A 21394-nucleotide genomic window follows, 5' to 3' on the forward strand; every position below is an offset into this window, starting at 1 on the left:
GAGATACGGACGTGTGCCTCGCATGTGGAAATGAGCCCTAAGAGTCTTCTCTTCACTCTGCCTGTCTCTTAATCTTCTATCCACATGGATAGCTAACTGCATAGCAGTTTCTAAAGTATCAGGTGCAGGATATGCAATGAGCAAATCTTTAACTCTTTCACTCAAACCTGCTTAAAACTGACTCTTGAGCGGTGGGTCATTCCACCTGACCTCTGCGGACCATCGTCTGAACAGGGTGTAATACCTCTCAGCATCCACAGAGCCCTGTTTAAGCTATCTGAGCTCTGCCTCAGCTGATGTGACTCGATCAGGATCCTCGTATAACAACCCCATAGCAGAAAAAAATGCTTCTACGGATGTCAAACAAGAATCTTCAGGATGTAATGAAAACGCCCAGATTTGGGGTTCACCTCGGTATAAAGACATAATAATCCCCACACGCTGTAATTCACTCCCTGAGGATCTGGGTCTAAGCCGAAAATGTAGTAAACATGCATTTTTAAACATAAAAAATTCCTGCTGCTTACCAGAAAAAAAACTCAGGTAATCCTACCTTAGGTTTAGGTTCTTCAGAGTGTGCTCCAGAGCAATTACTCACGTGCTGTTGAAGGTTGGTTACTTCCAAAGTTAACCCTTGCAAGCGTTGAGCAAGTTCCTGGATGCTGCACATATTGAAATAATCCGGGATTTTTTTTATATGTGTTGCTGGACAAACTGTTATGAAACTGCAGCACAGAACTAGGAGAGATGGGGGAAAGCTGACCCTTCACTAAGACTAAGCTGAAACCCTACGATGGAGTGGGCGACCCATTCCTTGCAAATAGACCCACCGACGATCCTAGTCTAAACTCAGCGAAGACCTATAGATAAGGGGAAGGAGGTCCCTAAAAGATCTAAGGACTGGGTACAAAAAACAGGTCACCTCCTAAGAAACACAGAGAAGGCTGCAGAAACAAACTGAAAACAGAAACAAAAGATAGCAAAACCAGAGATCCCAGAACTGCAAAATATCAAACACAGAAAGCTGTCTAAGCATCTAGCCAGAACTCTAGAAGATTAACATTGTTGTCCAGCAAGGAATGGGAGGCAGGTGCTGGGTAATAAAGGGTGATACAATCACCTGACCAAGACAATCCAGCACCAGGGGAAAAAGACCAGCAGCCAGAAAACCACAACAAGATGGAGGATGGTCAAAACAAAACATATTCTAACAAATCCCATAGAAAACTTGAAGGGAGTTGAAGCTCTGAGTTGCCAAGCGACAGCGTCAAAATCTTAACGATTTATAGATGATCTGCAAAGAGGAGTGGACCAAAATTCCTCCTGACATGTGCGCAAACCTCATCATCAACTACAAAAAAAATTCTGACTGCTGGGCTTGCCAACAAAGGTTTTGCCACCAAGTATTAGGTCTTGTTTGCCAGAGGGATCAAATACTTATTTCTCACTGCAAAATGCAAATAAATTTATATAATTTATACATTGTGGTTTTATTGATTTTATTTTTGATATTCTATCTCTCAATGTTAAAATTAACCTACCCTTAAAACTATAGACTATTCATGTCTTTGTCAGTGGGCAAACCTACAAAATCAGCAAGGGATCAAATACTTATTTCCCCCACTATATACATTTGTAATTGAGGATAATGTCACCTTTGTATGCAGCTGAAAAGTGGGTCCCTGGATATGGTTACTGGTGGGCCCTTGGCACCCCAGTCCGACACTGCTAGCATATGTCATTATATAAAAAGGACCTGTCATAACTGTTATTTTCTGTTATTCTTGCTGCTCCACTAAGTTTTCAGCTTTTCAAATTTATTAAAATCTGCCATGCGGTTCCAGAGATATGGGCTAATTTTATGGTCTACAAAGGGACGGTGGTCATAGGGTAATAATGCAGCGCAGCCTAAAGACATGCCCCAGAGAATCCTGTGAAAAACACAGTCTTCGCAAAGACCATAAAAATTAGCACCAAATAAAAAGTTCCATATCTTTGGAACCGTATGGCTGATTTGGAAAAAAAACTTGACTACTTAAGGAATTGGAGAGAATAGTTTTTTAAAAAACAAGCTACTTTCGAACTTGTGTTAAGGTACCGTCACACTCAGCGACGCTGTGGCGATATAGACAATGAGCCGACCTAAACTAGATCGCTGGAGCGTCGCTGTTTAGGTCGCTGTAGAGACGTCAAACACAGTAACTCCAGAACGATGCAGGAGCGATCCAGTGACGTAACGGCGACTGACTTCTCGTTCTCGCTGGTTGTTAGCTCCATGTCAAACAGCCGGAGTGTACCGACTGGCTAGAAGGAGACGCTGCGACGCCCCCTATGCTCGTTGCTGGCGTCGTTGCTTTTGATGTCAAACATGACGATACACGCCGACCTGGCGACGAAATAAAGTTCTGGACTTCTAGCTCCGACCAGCGATGGCACAGCAGGATCAAGATCGCTGCCGCGTGTCAAACACAACGAGATCGCTATCCAGGACGCTGCAACGTCACGGATTGTTGTCGTTCTCTTTGCAAAGTTGCTGAGTGTGACGGTACCTTTAAGTGCTTTTTAATTTTTCCTTGGGTTTTGACTTAGGGGACAACTACCCAATGATTCTGAAAATGAAATGGTCACAGTGTGGCTTTAGCACTGTGTCTTCTTTAGTTTTTCCCTGCACAGCTCTTTCAGCCAATTTCAGCCTTTGATGGTAACTTCAGCTGGTCCTATTGATTTTAAAAGCCGAAATACAAAGGGTGACAATTGAACACCTCTGTGTAAAGGTAAAACTGTAAGGGTGGTGTAGCACTCTGTGGTCACTAAATTCTCTACAACAGTGGGGGTCTTAAAGGTCACTGAGCCCCATTTAGGGGTGGTGTATCCTATCAATGTGCCACCACTTTCTAAAATAGGTAAACCACTCTAAAGCGTGAGTAATAGTCATATCAGCTAGAAAACCAAATTAAAGTTTAATTTATACATAAAATGTAGTTTTTATAAAGAACGGATCACTTCAGTCTTCTTATTGCAAATAATAATTTTTTTGGTCAATTATTTTTTCCTGGAGAGGGAACCCTGTGACTCATAGTCCAGCTTCGGCAGTGGAGTCGTCGCTACCTCCTCTGGATTACTTCTGTACATTGTTCTATTCATCACATTATGGTTCTTATTGCTACATCATCTTTTTTTATCCATTAGGTGGTGACGAAACGAGCATACATGGCTGTTGGGTCCCTTACCATCAATGAGGAGCGTTCAGAAGTGGTGGATTTTTCGGTACCATTTATAGAGACTGGTATAAGTGTCATGGTATCAAGAAGCAATGGAACAGTCTCTCCCTCCGCTTTTCTTGGTAATTCACAGAAGATATGCTTCTTGTAATAGTATGCTTTCATATTTCTTGAAATCTGTGCCCTACCCAAATATGCCCGAGTTCTTGACCCCTTCAACCATCACCACACTTTTTCCTTCCAGCTCTTTCCTTACTGCAATCCTCTATGTAATCTTAACCTATAATCATCTAATGGAAAACTTTCTCTTTCTTGTATAGAGCCCTTCAGTGCCGATGTTTGGGTCATGATGTTTGTGATGCTCCTGATAGTGTCTGCGGTGGCGGTGTTTGTATTCGAGTACTTCAGTCCGGTGGGGTACAACAGGTGCCTTGCAGATGGCCGAGGTGAGAACACTTACTGTTTATTAAATTACAAGGTTAACTCCAATTTTATTGTGACTTAATTATTCTTATCTAATACGGTATTCTTAACAAAAACCCTACAAATTGTTTTTTATTAGAGTAGAAAATGGATGCATCAAGCATTTTCTCACACTTAACTCCAGTATGTTGTTTAGCAGATTAACCAATACATACAAACAGAATCAAACTATTGAACTGTATAATATATCAATAGAAAAGAATAATTTTTAAACTGAAAATGCACATTTAATTAAAGGGGCCATCCAGAACTGTAAATGTTTTCGTTATGGGCAGAAGACCTAACAGACATGTAGTTGCTAACTATATGACTGTTGTGCCGGGCACCAATCTCTGCCAGCACAAAGCAGTCACAGACCACTCCCGCAGGAGACTCTGTGGCTTCCGCTAATATCATGTCGGCAGAGTAGCGGCTTCTCATCTGCTCTGCTCTGTTGATATCATGCTGATTGACAGCCGATTCCCTACTTTCCTAACTACGAGGAGCTGGCTGTCAGTCAGCATGATGTCGACAGTCAAGCCACGTCAACAGAGCAGCCTGGAAGAGAAGGGCTGCTCTGTTGACGTTGAGCAGGTGAATCGCTGGCAGACGCAGTCTGTGACTACTCTCAGCCTGCAGTGGATTGAACGAGCAAATAGTTCCTCTTAGTTTTTGGGCTCATAGTAAAAATAATATAATGTCCAAGACAACACCTTTAAAGGGAGTTTGCAACCATATTTTTTTAAGCAGCAGTCTCAAAATATATCTAAAAAGGCATATTTAAGCTGTGGAAACTGACCTGTGGTATGTGTCTAAAATCTCCAATATGTCAATTTATTTTGCGGGTACACTGAGTGTTATGTAGGCATTTTCCCCATAGATTTGCATTAGACGCAGGAAATTCACAGGTGAAAAACACATATGAGTCCTTAGTCTGTTTCACAAGCTGCATACAACTATCAATATAATTTTGTAAAAGCCACATAACAGGGAGTATAAGGGTATGTGCACACGTTGCGGATTCTGCTGCGGATTTTTCCGCAGCGGATTTGGAAAATCCGCAGTGCAAAACCACTGCGGTTTTCACTGCGGATTTTCTCGCGGTTTCTTCTGCGGATTCCTCTGCGGTTTTTCGACTGCACTTTCCTATTGGTGCAGGTTGAAAACCGCTGCGGAATCCGCACAAAAAATTGACATGCTGCGGAAAATAATCCGCTGCGTTTCCACGCGGATTTTTTCCGCAGCATGTGCACAGCGGGTTTTTTTTCCCATAGGTTTACATGGTACTGTAAACTTTGGTAAAACTGCTGCGGATCCGCAGCGTCAAATCCGCTGCGGATCCGCAGCAAAATCCGCAGCGTGTGCACATACCCTAAGAAAGCAGCTTTATCTAAAACATGACAAACCAACAAGAGACCAAATCGGCAGAGTCAAAAACGCAAATAGGAAAACGCACTTGCAAACACAATGAATAAAAAGCACAAGTAACCTAGTTTACCCAATAAGTGCAGAAATACTACAGAAAATCTAGTACTCACATGTGAATGTAGCCTCACATTGGCCAGTAGTCTGTAGTTTCTTAGTTGGGGCTTTATAAAGCCAATAGACTGCATCTAAAAAGTTCAAATGTGTTTTTGCATTTTTTTGATGAATCAGTCGCATTATCAGGCTGAGTTTCCATGATGAGTGTTTGGTGTGTTTTTTTCTGATACTTATTTTCGTACACAAAAGACAGCATATTAGCCCCTCAGTGACAGAGCCAATTTGGTACTTAATGACCAAGCCAATTTTTACAATTCTGACCACTGTCCCTTTATGAGGTTATAACTCTAAAATGCTTTAACGGATCCCGCTAATTCTGAGATTGCTTTTTCTTGATATATCATACTTCTTGGTAGTGGTAACATTTCTTCGATATTACTTGCGATTATTTATGTAAAAAATAGAAATATGGCGAAATTTTAAAAATTTTGCAATTTTCAAAATTTGAATTTTTATGCCCTTAAATCAGAGAGATATGTCACACAAAATAGTTAATAAATAAAATTTCCCATATGTCTACTTTACATCAGCACAATTTTGGAAACATTTTTTTTTTTTGTTAGGAAGTAATAAGGGTTAAAAGTTGACCAGCGATTTCTCATTTTTACAACAAAATTTACAAAACCATTTTTTTAGGGACCATCTCACATTTAAAGTCACTTTGAGGGGTTTACATGACAGAAAATACCCAAACATGACACCATTCTAAAAACTACACCCCTTAAGGTGCTCAAAACCACATTCAAGAAGTTTATTAACCCTTTACGTGCTTCACAGGAACTGAAACAATGTGGAAGGAAAAAATGAACATTTCACTTTTTTTTGCAAACATTTTACTTCAGAACCAATTTTTTTTATTTTAACAAGTGTAAAAAGAGAAAATGAACCACAAAATTTATTGTGCAATTTGTCCTGAGTACGCCGATACCCTATATGTGGGGTAAACCACGGTTTAGGCGCACGGCAGAGCTTGGAAGAGAAGGAGTGCCGTTTGACTTTTTCAATGCAGAATTGGCTGGAATTGAGATCGGATGCCATGTTGCATTTGGAGAGCCCCTGATGTGCTTAAACAGTGGAAATCCCCTACAAGTTACACCATTTTGAAAACTAGACCCCTTAAGGAACTTATCTAGATGTGTTGTTAGCACTTTGAACCCCCAGGTGCTTCGCAGAAGTTTATAATGCAGTGTCGTGAAAATAAAAAATATTTTTTTTCCACAAAAATGATTTTTTTAGCCCCTAATTTTTTATTTTCCCAAGGGTAACAGGAGAAATTGGACCCCAAAATTTGTTGCTCAATTTGGCCTGAGTACGCTGATACCCCATATGTGGAGGGGACCACTGTTTGGCACTCATCGGGGCTCGGAAGGGAAGTAGTGACGTTTTAAAATGCAGACTTTGATGGAATGGTCTGCGGGCATCATTGTTGTGAATTCTGTTCTTGGGCTCTCTCCGGTGGTTGTTGGTGGTAGTGCAGTTGTCTCTGGGTTGTAATCCAGGGCAGGTGTTTCTGCTGATTGCAGCTCTACTAGGTATTTAGGTGTGCAGGATCCATTAGTCCTTGCCAGTTGTCCATTGTTCTTGGAGGGATTGCATCTCTGTCTGGCTCCTCATGCCCTGCTGTCAATTCAGCTAAGATAAGTGTCTGGTTTTTTGTCTCTGCAGCACACATGCAGTGTGCTTTACAATTCAGTGCAATTCATTGTGTTTTTGTCCAGCTTAGACTTTGTTTGGATTTTTCAGTCATGCTGGATTCTCTGGAGATGCAGATATACTTTCTATGTCTTTAGTTAGATGTAGAATATTTGTATTATCTGCTGTGGATATTTTTAGGGTTTTAATACTGACCGCTTAGAATTCTGTCCTATCCTTTTCTATTTAGCTAGAAGTGCCTCTTTTGCTAAATCCTGGTTTCTGCCTGCGTGTGTCTTTCCTCTTATACTCACAGTCAATATTTGTGGGGGGCTGCCTATCCTTTGGGGTTCTGCTCTGAGGCAAGATAGAATTCCCATTTCCATCTATAGGGGTATTTAGTCCTCCGGCTGTGTCGAGGTGTCTAGGACGTGTTAGGTACACCCCACGGCTACTTCTAGTTGCGGTGTCAGTTTAGGGTTTGCGGTCAGTACAGGTAACACCTACTCCAGAGAACGTCTCATGCGGCTCCAAGGTCACCGGATCATAACAGTACAACTGGCCATCAATGAGTTCAATGCATCTCAGAAGAAGGGAAGAAAGGTGTTGAGCCATTTTTTTTCTGTAGTCTGTTTTGTCTTTCCTTCCCTCTTTTCCTCTGGGTGACTGAGGAGTCTTGTGCTAGCATGGATGTTCAGGGATTAGCTTCTCGTGTAGACCAGCTTGCTGCTAGGGTACAGGGTATTTCTGATTATATTGTTCAGACTCCAGTTTTAGAGCCTAGGATTCCTACTCCTTACTTGTTTTTTGGGGACAGGTCCAAATTTTTGAATTTTAAAAACAACTGTAAACTGTTTTTTGCTCTGAAACCTCGTTCCTCTGGTGATCCCATTCAGCAGGTTAAAATTGTCATCTCCCTGCTGCGTGGCGATCCTCAGGATTCGGCATTTCCCCTGGAATCTGGGAATCCGGCCTTGCTTAATGTAGACGCCTTTTTTCAGGCTCTAGGATTATTATATGATGAACCAAATTCTGTGGATCAAGCGGAGAAGACCTTGTTGGCCCTGTCTCAGGGTCAAGAAGCAGCAGAATTGTATTGTCAGAAATTTAGAAAATGGTCTGTGCTGACTAAATGGAATGAGGATGCTTTGGCGGCAATTTTCAGAAAGGGTCTTTCTGAATCTGTTAAAGATGTTATGGTGGGGTTTCCCATGCCTGTTGGTCTGAGTGATTCTATGTCTCTGGCCATTCAGATTGATCGGCGCTTGCGTGAGCGCAGAACTGTGCGCGCTGTGGCGTTGTCCTCAGAGCAGATGCCTGAGCCTATGCAGTGTGATAGGATTCTGTCTAGAACGGAACAACAAGGATTCAGACGTCAGAATAGGTTGTGTTTTTATTGTGGCGATGCTTCTCATGTCATTTCAGTCTGCCCTAAGCGTACAAAGAGAATCGCTAGTTCAGTTACCATCAGTACTGTGCAACCTAAATTTCTGTTATCTGTGACCTTGATCTGCTCATTGTCGTCATTTTCTGTCATGGCGTTTGTGGATTCAGGCGCCACTTTGAATTTAATGGACTTTGAATTTGCCAGGCGTTGTGGTTTCCCCTTGCAGTCTTTGCAGAACCCTATTCCTTTAAGGGGCATTGATGCTACACCTTTGGCTAAAAATAAACCCCAGTTTTGGACACAGGTGACCATGTGCATGGCGCCAGCCCATCAGGAAGATTGTCGTTTTGCTATTGTGCTGGGTTTTCCATGATTGCAGGTACATAATCCGGTGTTGGATTGGAAGTCTATGTCTGTGACTAGTTGGGGTTGTCAGGGGGTTCATAATGACGTTCCTTTGATGTCAATCTCCTCTTCCTCCTCTTCTGAAATTCCAGAGTTTTTGTCTGATTTTCAGGATGTATTCGATGAGCCCAAGTCCAGTTCCCTTCCACCGCATAGGGACTGTGATTGTGCTATTGACTTGATTCCAGGCTGTAAGTTTCCTAAGGGCCGACTTTTCAACCTGTCTGTGCCTGAACATACCGCCATGCGGAGTTATGTTAAGGAGTCTTTGGAGAAAGGGCATATTCGGCCATGTTCTTCACCGTTGGGAGCGGGATTTTTTTTTGTTGCTAAGAAGGATGGCTCCTTGAGACCCTGTATTAATTATCGCCTCTTGAATAAGATCACGGTCAAGTTTCAATACCCTTTGCCTTTGCTTTCCGATTTGTTTGCTAGGATTAAGGGGGCTAGTTGGTTTACTAAGATTGACCTTCGGGGGGCATATAATCTTGTTCGTATTAAGCAGGGTGATGAATGGAAAACTGCGTTTAATACGCCCGAAGGCCATTTTGAATACCTTGTGATGCCATTCGGGCTCTCTAATGCTCCATCTGTTTTTCAGTCCTTCATGCATGATATCTTCCGGAATTATCTTGATAAATTCATGATTGTATATTTGGATGACATTTTAATTTTTTCCGATGATTGGGAGTCTCATGTGAAACAGGTCAGGATGGTATTTCAGATCCTTCGTGATAATGCTTTGTTTGTGAAGGGGTCTAAGTGTCTCTTTGGAGTGCAGAAGGTTTCTTTTTTGGGCTTCATTTTTTCTCCCTCATCTAAAGAGATGGATCCGGTTAAGGTTCAGGCCATTCATGATTGGATTCAGCCCACATCCGTGAAGAGCCTTCAGAAATTTTTGGGCTTTGCTAATTTTTATCGCCGTTTCATTGCTAACTTCTCCAGTGTGGTTAAGCCCCTGACCGATTTGACGAAGAAAGGCGCTGATGTGACGAATTGGTCCTCTGCGGCTGTCTATGCCTTTCAGGAGCTTAAACGCCGATTTACTTCTGCCCTGGTGTTGCGTCAGACGGATGTTTCTCTTCTGTTTCAGGTTGAGGTTGACGCTTCTGAGATTGGGGCAGGGGCTGTTTTGTCTCAGAGGAATTCTGATGGTTCCTTGATGAAACCATGTGCCTTCTTTTCCCGTAAGTTTTCGCCTGCTGAACGCAATTATGATGTCGGCAATCGGGAGTTGTTGGCTATGAAGTGGGCGTTTGAGGAGTGGCGACATTGGCTTGAGGGAGCCAAGCACCGTATTGTGGTCTTGACCGATCATAAAAATCTGATTTACCTCGAGTCTGCCAAACGGCTGAATCCTAGACAGGCTCGATGGTCCCTATTTTTCTCCCGTTTTGATTTCGTGGTCTCGTATCTTCCGGGTTCTAAGAATATTAAGGCTGATGCCCTCTCTAGGAGTTTTTTGCCTGATTCTCCTGAAGTCCTTGAACCGGTCGGCATTCTGAAGGAAGGGGTGGTCCTTTCTGCCATTTCCCCTGATTTACGATGGGTTCTTCAGGAATTTCAGGCTGACAAACCTGACCGCTGTCCAGTGGGGAAACTGTTTGTTCCTGATAGATGGACTAGTAGAGTGATTTCTGAGGTTCATTGTTCTGTGTTGGCTGGCCATCCTGGTATTTTTGGTACCAGAGATTTGGTTGGTAGGTCCTTTTGGTGGCCTTCTTTGTCGCGTGATGTGCGTTCTTTTGTGCAGTCCTGTGGGACTTGTGCGCGGGCCAAGCCTTGTTGTTCCCATGCTAGTGGGTTGCTTTTGCCTTTGCCGGTCCCTGAGAGGCCCTGGACGCATATTTCTATGGATTTTATTTCAGATCTTCCCAGAGGATGTCGGTTATATGGGTGGTTTGTGACCGGTTCTCTAAGATGGTTCATTTGGTGCCTTTGCCTAAATTGCCTTCCTCTTCTGATTTGGTTCCGTTGTTTTTTCAGCATGTGGTTCGTTTGCATGGTATTCCGGAGAATATTGTGTCCGACAGAGGGCCCAGTTTGTTTCTAGGTTTTGGCGGGCCTTTTGTGCTAGGCTGGGCATTGATTTGTCTTTTTCTTCTGCATTTCATCCTCAGACAAATGGCCAGACCGAGCGAACTAATCAGACTTTGGAAACTTATTTGAGATGCTTTGTGTCTGCTGATCAGGATGATTGGGTGGCTTTCTTGCCATTGGCCGAGTTTGCCCTTAATAATCGGGCTAGTTCGGCTACCTTGGTTTCGCCCTTCTTTTGTAATTTTGGTTTTCATCCTCGTTTTTCTTCGGGGCAGGTTGAGCCTTCTGATGTGGATTCTGTGGTTGACAGGTTGCAGCAGATTTGGGCTCATGTGGTGGACAATTTGGTGTTGTCTCAGGAGGAGGCTCAGCGTTTTGCTAACCTTCGTCGGTGTGTTGTTTCCCGGCTTCGGGTTGGGGATTTGGTCTGATTGTCTTCCCGTCATGTTCCTATTTAGGTTTCTGCCCCTAAGTTTAAGCCTCGGTTTATTGGTCCTTATAGGATTTCTGAGATTATCAATCCGGTGTCTTTTCGTTTGGCCCTTCCAGCCTCTTTTGCCATCCATAATGTTTTCCATAGATCTTTATTGGGGAAATATGTGGTGCCCGTTGTTCCCTCTGTTGATCCTCCTGCCCCTGTGTTGGTTGATGGAGAGTTGGAGTATGTGGTTGAGAAGATTTTGGATTCTCGTTTTTCGAGGCGGAAGCTTCAGTACCTTGTCAAATGGAAGGGTTATGGCCAGGAGGATAATTCTTGGGTTTTTGCCTCTGATGTCCATGCTGCTGATTTGGTCCGTGCTTTTCATCTGGCTCATCCTGATTGGCCTGGGGGCTCTTGTGAGGGTTCGGTGACCCCTCTTCAAGGGGGGGTACTGTTGTGAATTCTGTTCTTGGGCTCCCTCCGGTGGTTGTTGGTGGTAGTGCAGTTGTCTCTGGGTTGTAATCCAGGGCAGGTGTTTCTGCTGATTGCAGCTCTACTAGGTATTTAGGTGTGCCAGATCCATTAGTCCTTGCCAGTTGTCCATTGTTCTTGGAGGGATTGCATCTCTGTCTGGCTCCTCATGCCCTGCTGTCAATTCAGCTAAGATAAGAGTCTGTTTTTTTGTCTCTGCAGCACACATGCAGTGTGCTTTACAATTCAGTGCAATTCATTGTGTTTTTGTCCAGCTTAGACTTTGTTTGGATTTTTCAGTCATGCTGGATTCTCTGGAGATGCAGATATACATTATATGTCTTTAGTTAGATGTAGAATATTTGTATAATCTGCTGTGGATATTTTTAGGGTTTTAATACTGACCGCTTAGAATTCTGTCCTATCCTTTTCTATTTAGCTAGAAGTGCCTCTTTTGCTAAATCCTGTTTTCTGCCTGCATGTGTCTTTCCTCTTATACTCACAGTCAATATTTGTGGGGGGCTGCCTATCCTTTGGGGTTCTGCTCTGAGGCAAGATAGAATTCCCATTTCCATCTATAGGGGTATTTAGTCCTCCGGCTGTGTCGAGGTGTCTAGGACGTGTTAGGTACACCCCACGGCTACTTCTAGTTGCGGTGTCAGTTTAGGGTTTGCGGTCAGTACAGGTACCACCTACTCCAGAGAACATCTCATGCGGCTCCAAGGTCACCGTATCATAACACATCATGTTGCATTTGCAGAGCTCCTGATGCACCTAAACAGTATAAACCCCCACAAGTGACCCCATTTTGGAAACTAGACCCCCAAAAAAGCTTATCTAGATGTGTGGTGAGCACTATGAACCCCCAACTGCTTCACAGAAGTTTATAATGTAGAGCCATGAAAATAAAAAAAAATCATATTTTTTCCACAAAACGGATCTTTTCACCCCCAAATTTTTACTTTCACAAGGGAAACAGGAGAAATTGGACCCCAAAATTTATTAGGCAATTTATCCTGAGTACGCTGATAGCCCATATGTGGGGGGGACCACTGTTTGGGCGCATGGCAGAGGTCGGTAGGGAAGGAGCGCCGTTTTGGAATGCAGACTTTGATAGAATGGTCTGCGGGCATTATGTTGCATTTGCAGAGCCCCTGATGTACCTAAACAGTAGAAACCCCCTACAAGTGACCTCATTTTGGAAACTAGACCCCCAAAGGAACTTATCTAGATGTGTGGTGAGCATTTTGAACGCCTAAGTGCTTCACAGAAGTTTGACGCAGGGACGTGAAAATAAAAAATCATTTTTTTCCACAAAAATGATTTTTTAGCCCCCATTTTTTTATTTTTGCAAGGGTAACAGGAGAAACTGGACCCCAAAAGTTGTTGTCCAACTAGTACTTAGTACACTGATGCCCCATATGTGGGGGTAAACAACTGTTTGGGCGCACGGCAGATCTCAGAAGGGAGAGAGCACCATTTGACTTTTTGAGCGCAAAATTGGCTGTCTCATTTGGAGACCCCCTGATGTACCTAAACAGTTGAAACCCCCAATTCTAACTCCAACCCTTACCCCAACACACCCCTAACCCTAATCCCAACCCGATCCATAACCTGTTATGATCCTAGTGGCAAGGATCGCAGGTCGGACTAGCTAAGTAACTGAACAGACTACTAGCTCTGGGGAAGTGGTAACTAGATTGACCGCAACCTGATCCTATCCGCAAACAACTATAGGCAGCCGTGGAACGTTACCTAAAAAATCCTAGACGTCTCGTCACGGCCTGAGAAACTGACTATTCCTGGAGGGAAAGTAAGTCCTCACTTGCCTCAGTGGAAGACCCCAAAGATATAGAATAGCCCCCCACAAATATTAACGGTGAGTTAAGGGGAAAGCACAAACGCAGAGATGAAATCAGATTTAGCAAATGAGGCCCGCTGTTATGGTTCCCAATGGCAGGGGAACATCAGGAGCATAGGGAAAAACGGACAAGCTCTCGGGTGATGGAAACTAGGGCTGACCGCGATGCTAAACCTATTCACACAATTAATAGTAGCCGGGGAACGTGCCTGCGTTTTCTCTAGACGTCTCGCGCCAGCCGGAGATCTAACTACCCCTGGTAGAAGAAACAAAGACCTGGCTTGCCTCCAGAGAAATACCCCAAAAGGAGATAGCAGCCCCCCACATATAATGACGGTGAGTTCAGAGGAAAAGACACACGTAGTATGAAAGCAGATTTAGCACAGCGAGGCCCACTTAACTAGATAGCAGAAAAATACAAAAGGGGACTTCACGGTCAGCTACAAAACCCTATAAAATACCATCCTGAAATTACTTTAAACTCATGTGCCAACTCATGACACCGGAGTGGTAATTTCAGCCCACAAGAGCTTCCAGCTGCAGAGAGTCACATAACTGCAAGCTGGACAAAACATACAAAAATAGACCAAGGACTGAATAGTCCAACTTAGCTGATCAGCAGACTGGGAGCAGGTACATGCAACAGAAAGACTCTGGTTACATTGATGGCCGGCACTAGAATGACTGAGGTGCAAGGCTAAATAGGATACTCCCATATCCTGATGGAAACAGGTGAACTGAGAAAGCAAAGCACACAAGACACCAGTACCACCAGTGACCACCGGGGGAGCCCACAAACCGAATTCACAACAGTACCCCCCCCTTAAGGAGGGGGCACCGAACCCTCACAAGAACCACCAGGGCGATCTGGATGAGCCCTATGAAAGGCACGGACCAAATCAGAGGCATGAACATCAGAGGCTGTCACCCAAGAATTATCCTCTTGACCGTAGCCCTTCCACTTAACCAGATATTGAAGTTTCCGTCTGGAAACACGGGAGTCCAAGATCTTCTCCACAACGTACTCCAATTCACCCTCAACCAGCACAGGAGCAGGAGGCTCAACGGAAGGCACAACCGGTACCTCATACCTCCGCAATAATGACCGATGGAAGACATTATGGATAGCAAAAGATGCTGGGAGGTCCAAACGAAAGGACACAGGGTTAAGAATCTCCAAAATCTTATAAGGACCGATGAACCGAGGCTTAAACTTAGGAGAAGAGACCTTCATAGGGACAAAACGGGAAGACAACCACACCAAGTCCCCAACACGAAGATGAGGACCAGCACGACGATGGCGATTAGCAAAATGTTGAGTCTTCTCCTGGGACAACTTTAAATTGTCCACCACCTGACCCCAAATCTGATGCAACCTATCCACCATCGTGTCCACTCCAGGACAATCCGAAGATTCCACCTGACCAGATGAAAAACGAGGATGGAACCCCGAATTGCAAAAGAAAGGGGAAACCAAAGTGGCAGAACTGGCCCGATTATTAAGGGCAAATTCTGCCAACGGCAAAAAGGCGACCCAGTCATCCTGATCAGCAGACACAAAACACCTCAAATAAGTCTCCAAGGTTTGATTAGTTCGCTCCGTCTGGCCATTCATCTGAGGATGGAATGCAGACGAAAAAGACAAATCAATGCCCATCCTGGCACAGAACGCCCGCCAAAATCTGGACACAAACTGGGATCCCCTGTCGGAAACTATGTTCTCCGGGATACCATGCAACCGAACCACATTCTGAAAAAACAGGGGCACCAACTCAGATGAGGAAGGCAATTTGGGCAAGGGCACCAAATGAACCATCTTAGAAAAACGGTCACACACCACCCAGATGACAGACATTTTCTGAGAAACAGGGAGATCAGAAATAAAGTCCATAGAGATGTGCGTCCAAGGCCTCTTCGGGATAGGCAAGGACAACAACAATCCACTAGCCCGAGAACAAAAATGCTTAGCCCGAGCACAAACATCACAAGACTGTACAAAAGTACGCACGTCCCGAGACAGGGAAGGCCACCAGAAGGACCTAGCCACCAAATCTCTGGTACCAAAAATTCCAGGATGACCTGCCAACGCAGAAGAATGAACCTCCGAGATGACTCTACTGGTCCAATCATCCGGAACAAACAGTCTCCCAGGCGGACAACGATCAGGCCTATCCGCCTGAAACTCTTGCAAAGCACGTCGCAGGTCTGGGGAGACAGCAGACAATATCACCCCATCCTTAAGGATACCCGTAGGTTCAGAATCACCAGGGGTATCAGGTTCAAAACTCCTAGAAAGGGCATCTGCCTTCACATTTTTAGAACCTGGTAGGTATGAGACCACAAAATTAAACCGGGAGAAAAACAACGACCAGCGCGCCTGTCTAGGATTCAGACGCCTGGCCGACTCAAGATAAATCAAATTCTTGTGATCAGTCAAGACCACCACCTGATGTCTAGCACCCTCAAGCCAATGACGCCACTCCTCAAAAGCCCACTTCATAGCCAAGAGCTCCCGATTACCAACATCATAGTTTCGCTCGGCGGGCGAAAATTTTCGAGAAAAGAACGCACAAGGTCTCATCTCTGAGCAATCTGAACTTTTCTGTGACAAAACCGCCCCCGCTCCGATCTCGGAAGCATCAACCTCAACCTGAAAAGGAAGTGAAACATCAGGCTGGCGCAACACAGGGGCAGAAGAAAAGCGGCGCTTAAGCTCCCGAAAGGCCTCCACAGCAGCAGGAGACCAATCGGCAACGTCAGCACTAGTGTTGAGCATTCCGATGCTGCAAGTATCGGGTATCGGCCGATACTTGCTGTATCGGAATTCCGATACCGGGATTCCGATACTCTTGTGGTATCGGGTATCGGGTATCGGAACAACATTTTATTTTAATTCTCTCTTTTACACATTTTAACATTGTTAAAATGTGTAAAAGAGAGAATTAAAATAAAAAATATCGCTATACTCACCTGTCCGACGCAGCCGGGACCTCAGCGCAGGAACCGGCAGCGTTGTTTGTTTAAAATTCCCGCTTTTACATGGTTACGCGAACTCCCGGCTTGTGATTGGTCAGGGCGCCCATGTTGCCGGGCCGCGGACCAATCACAGCAAGCCGTGACGAAAATACGTCACGGCTTGCTGTGATTGGTCCGCGTCCCGGCAACATGGCCGCCATTAACCAATCACAAGCCGTGACGTCACGGGAGGCTGGACTTGCGCGCTTTTGAAAAAGCGCGCGTGTCCAGCCTCCAGTGACGTCCCGGCTTATGATTGGTTGCGCCGCGATCAACCAATCACAAGCCGGGAGGCTGGACACGCGCGCAATTTTAAAATGCGCGCTTGTCCTGCCTCCCGTGACGTCACGGCTTGTGATTGGTTAATGGCGGCCATGTTGCCGGGCCGCGGACCAATCACAGCAAGCCGTGACGTATTTTCGTCACGGCTTGCTGTGATTGGTCCGCGTCCCGGCAACATGGCGCCGTGACCAATCATAAGCCGGGACGTCACTGGAGGCTGGACACGCGCGCTTTTTCAAAAGCGCGCAAGTCCAGCCTCCCGTGACGTCACGGCTTGTGATTGGTTAATGGCGGCCATGTTGCCGGGACGCGGACCAATCACAGCAAGCCGTGACGTATTTTCGTCACGGCTTGCTGTGATTGGTCCGCGGCCCGGCAACATGGGCGCCCTGACCAATCACAAGCCGGGAGTTCGCGTAACCATGTAAAAGCGGGAATTTTAAACAAACAACGCTGCCGGTTCCTGCGCTGAGGTCCCGGCTGCGTCGGAGAGGTAAAGTATAGCGATATTTTTTATTTTAATTCTCTCTTTTACACATTTATATGGTTCCCAGGGCCTGAAGGAGAGTTTCCTCTCCTTCAGACCCTGGGAACCATCAGGAATACCGTCCGATACTTGAGTCCCATTGACTTGTATTGGTATCGGGTATCGGTATCGGATTGGATCCGATACTTTGCCGGTATCGGCCGATACTTTCCGATACCGATACTTTCAAGTATCGGACGGTATCGCTCAACACTAGTCAGCACCCTTTTTAGTCAAATCAGTCAAAGGCTTGACAACGCTAGAAAAACCAGTTATGAATCGACAATAAAAATTAGCAAAGCCCAAGAATTTCTGAAGGCTCTTAAGAGAAGTCGGTTGCGTCCAGTCACAAATAGCCCGAACCTTAACAGGATCCATCTCAATAGAAGAAGGGGAAAAAATGTACCCCAAAAAAGAAATCTTCTGAACCCCAAAAATACACTTTGAACCCTTTACAAACAGAGAATTGGTCCGCAAAACCTGAAAAACCTTCCTGACCTGTTGAACATGAGACTCCCAGTCATCAGAAAAAATCAAAATATCGTCCAAATACACAATCATAAATTTATCCAGATATTCACGGAAAATATTGTGCATAAAGGACTGAAAGACTGAAGGGGCATTTGAAAGACCGAAAGGCATTACCAAATACTCAAAATGGCCCTCGGGCGTATTAAATGCGGTTTTCCACTCATCCCCCTGCTTAATTCGCACCAGATTATACGCACCACGAAGATCAATCTTAGAGAACCACTTAGCTCCCTTAATGCGAGCAAATAAATCAGTCAGTAATGGCAAAGGATACTGATATTTGACTGTAATCTTATTCAAAAGTCGATAATCAATACAAGGTCTCAGGGAACCATCTTTTTTGGCTACGAAAAAAAACCCTGCTCCTAAAGGAGATGAAGAAGGACGAATATGTCCCTTTTCCAAGGACTCCTTAATATACTCTCGCATAGCAGCATGTTCAGGTACAGACAGATTGAATAAACGACCTTTAGGAAATTTACTGCCAGGAATCAAATTTATGGCGCAATCGCAATCTCTGTGAGGAGGGAGCGAATTAAGTTTAGACTCCTCAAAAACATCACTATAATCGGACAAAAAAGCCGGGATCTCAGAGGGAATAGATGAAGCAATGGAAACCAAAGGTGCGTCCCCATGATTCCCCTGACATCCCCAGCTTAGTACAGACATTGTTTTCCAGTCAAGGACTGAGTTATGAGTTTGCAACCATGGCAATCAAAGCACTAATACATCATGTAGATTGTACAACACAAGGAAGCGAATCACCTCCTGATGGTCTGGAGTCATACGCATAGTCACTTGTGTCCAGTATTGTGGTTTATTACTAGCCAATGGTGTAGCATCAATACCCACCAAAGGTATAGGGACTTCCAGAGGCTCTAGACCAAACCCACAGCGCCTGGCAAAGGACCAATCCACAAGACTCAGAGCGGCTCCAGAATCCACATAAGCATCCATGGCAATAGATGATAACGAACAAATCAAAGTCACAGACAAAACAAACCTAGACTGCAAAGCGCCAATAGCAAAGGACTCATCAACCTTCTTTGTGCGTTTAGAGCATGCTGATATAACATGAGCTGAATCCCCACAATAGAAGCACAACCCATTTTTACGCCTATAATTCTGTCGTTCGCTTCTGGACAGAAATCTATCACATTGCATACTCTCTGGTGCCTTCTCAGAAGACACCGCCAAATGGTGCACAGGTTTGCGCTCCCGCAAACGCCGATCAATCTGAATAGCCATTGTCATGGACTCATTCAGACCTGTAGGCGCAGGGAACCCCAACATGACGTCTTTAACGGCATCAGAGAGACCCTCTCTGAAATTCGCCGCCAGAGCGCACTCATTCCACTGAGTAAGCACAGACCATTTTCGAAATTTTTGGCAATATATTTCAGCTTCATCTTGCCCTTGAGAGAGGGCTATCAAGGCTTTTTCAGCCTGAATCTCTAAATTAGGTTCCTCATAAAGCAACCCCAAAGCCAGAAAAAACGCATCCACATTGAGCAACGCAGGATCCCCTGGTGCCAATGAAAATGCCCAATTTTGAGGGTCACCCCGCAGTAAGGAAATAACAATCTTAACCTGCTGTGCAGGATCTCCAGCGGAGTGAGATCTCAGAGAAAGGAACAATTTACAATTATATTTTCTAATTCAGAAAACGAGATCGATCTCCAGAAAAAAACTCTGGTATAGGAATATTAGGTTCAGACATAGGAGCATGTATAACAAAATCTTGTATATTCTGAACTTTAGCAGCAAGATTATTCAAATTTGCAGCCAGACTCTGGGGATCCATATTTCAACAGGTAAAGTCTAAGCCATTCAGGGATTAAGAGGAGGGAAAAGCAGCAGACTGCAATTATAGCTGGAGTGCAACTTCAGAGTAAAAAAAAAAAAAAGTTCCACACAGTTCCTTTTCTCTCCTGCTTCAGCCCATAGATTTAACACAGTGGCCGGCCATACTGTTATGGTTCCCAATGGCAGGGGAACATCAGGAGCATAGGGAAAAACGGACAAGCTCTCGGGTGATGGAAACTAGGGCTGACCGCGATGCTAAACCTATTCACACAATTAATAGTAGCCGGGGAACGTGCCTGCGTTTTCTCTAGACGTCTCGTGCCAGCCGGAGATCTAACTACCCCTGGTAGAAGAAACACAGACCTGGCTTGCCTCCAGAGAAATACCCCAAAAGGAGATAGCAGCCCCCCACATATAATGACGGTGAGTTCAGAGGAAAAGACACACGTAGTATGAAAGCAGATTTAGCACAGCGAGGCCCACTTAACTAGATAGCAGAAAAATACAAAAGGGGACTTCACGGTCAGCTACAAAACCCTATAAAATACCATCCTGAAATTACTTTAAACTCATGTGCCAACTCATGACACCGGAGTGCTAATTTCAGCCCACAAGAGCTTCCAGCTGCAGAGAGTCACATAACTGCAAGCTGGACAAAACATACAAAAATAGACCAAGGACTGAATAGTCCAACTTAGCTGATCAGCAGACTGGGAGCAGGTACATGCAACAGAAAGACTCTGGTTACATTGATGGCCGGCACTAGAATGACTGAGGAGCAAGGCTAAATAGGATACTCCCATATCCTGATGGAAACAGGTGAACTGAGAAAGCAAAGCACACAAGACACCAGTACCACCAGTGACCACCGGGGGAGCCCACAAACCGAATTCACAACAGCCCGCTAATACTAGATAGCAGAAAATAGGAAGGAAACTGTGCGGTCAATAAAAAACCCTATTCAAAATATCCACGCAGAGATTGCTCGAGCCCCCGCACCAACTAACGGTGCGGGGAAGCAACTCCGTACCCCAGAGCTTACCAGCAAAAAGAAATCACATGTTAGCAAGCTGGACTAGACTCATCATACACAGAAATCATATTGCAGGCAGATGAGCAAAAAATATTCAAACAGAACTTAGCTTATCCTGAAGAGGCAGAAAACAAGATAATCAGGAGTAATCAGAATAGCACTGAATACATTGACAGCCGGCAACAAGTGGAAGTGAAGCAGAGCTAAATAGGAGCCTCCCTGGTGAATAACGAGGCAGCTGATCCAGCAGACCCGCAGGATAATAAACCAAACCACCAAGGGGAGCCAAAAAACCAAAGTCACACAATACCATCTGTGACCACAAGAGGGAGCCTGAAAACGGAGTTCACAACAGTACCCCCCCTTGAGGAGGGGTCACCGAACCCTCATCAAAACCCCCAGGGCGATCAGGGTGAGCCACATGGAAGGCACGAACCAAATCGGCCGCATGAACATCAGAGGCGACAACCCAGGAATTATCCTCCTGACCATAGCCTTTCCACTTAACCAAATACTGAAGCCTCCGTCTAGAAATACGAGAATCCAAGATCTTCTCCACCACGTATTCCAATTCTCCCTCAACCAGCACAGGGGCAGGAGGCTCAACCGAAGGAACCACAGGCACCACATACCTTCGCAACAACGACCGATGGAACACATTATGAATAGCAAACGATGCCGGGAGGTCCAAACGAAATGACACAGGGTTAAGGACTTCCAAAATCTTATAAGGACCGATAAACCGAGGCTTAAACTTAG

At 44.8% G+C, this 21394-nt stretch overlaps 1 protein-coding gene across 1 annotated transcript in view; it reads left to right on the forward strand.

The window, feature by feature from the left end:
• GRIN2B (glutamate ionotropic receptor NMDA type subunit 2B) overlaps window positions 1-21394 on the forward strand; it is an 820631-nt gene that overhangs the window by 737236 nt on the left and 62001 nt on the right. The window contains exons 8-9 of the mRNA XM_077276818.1: window positions 3190-3343; window positions 3542-3667. Of these exons, the coding sequence (XP_077132933.1) occupies window positions 3190-3343; window positions 3542-3667 (280 nt within the window). The remainder of the gene's footprint in view (window positions 1-3189; window positions 3344-3541; window positions 3668-21394) is intronic.

This window comes from Ranitomeya variabilis, chromosome 8 (assembly GCF_051348905.1).
Source record: "Ranitomeya variabilis isolate aRanVar5 chromosome 8, aRanVar5.hap1, whole genome shotgun sequence".
Lineage (NCBI taxonomy): Eukaryota > Metazoa > Chordata > Amphibia > Anura > Dendrobatidae > Ranitomeya > Ranitomeya variabilis.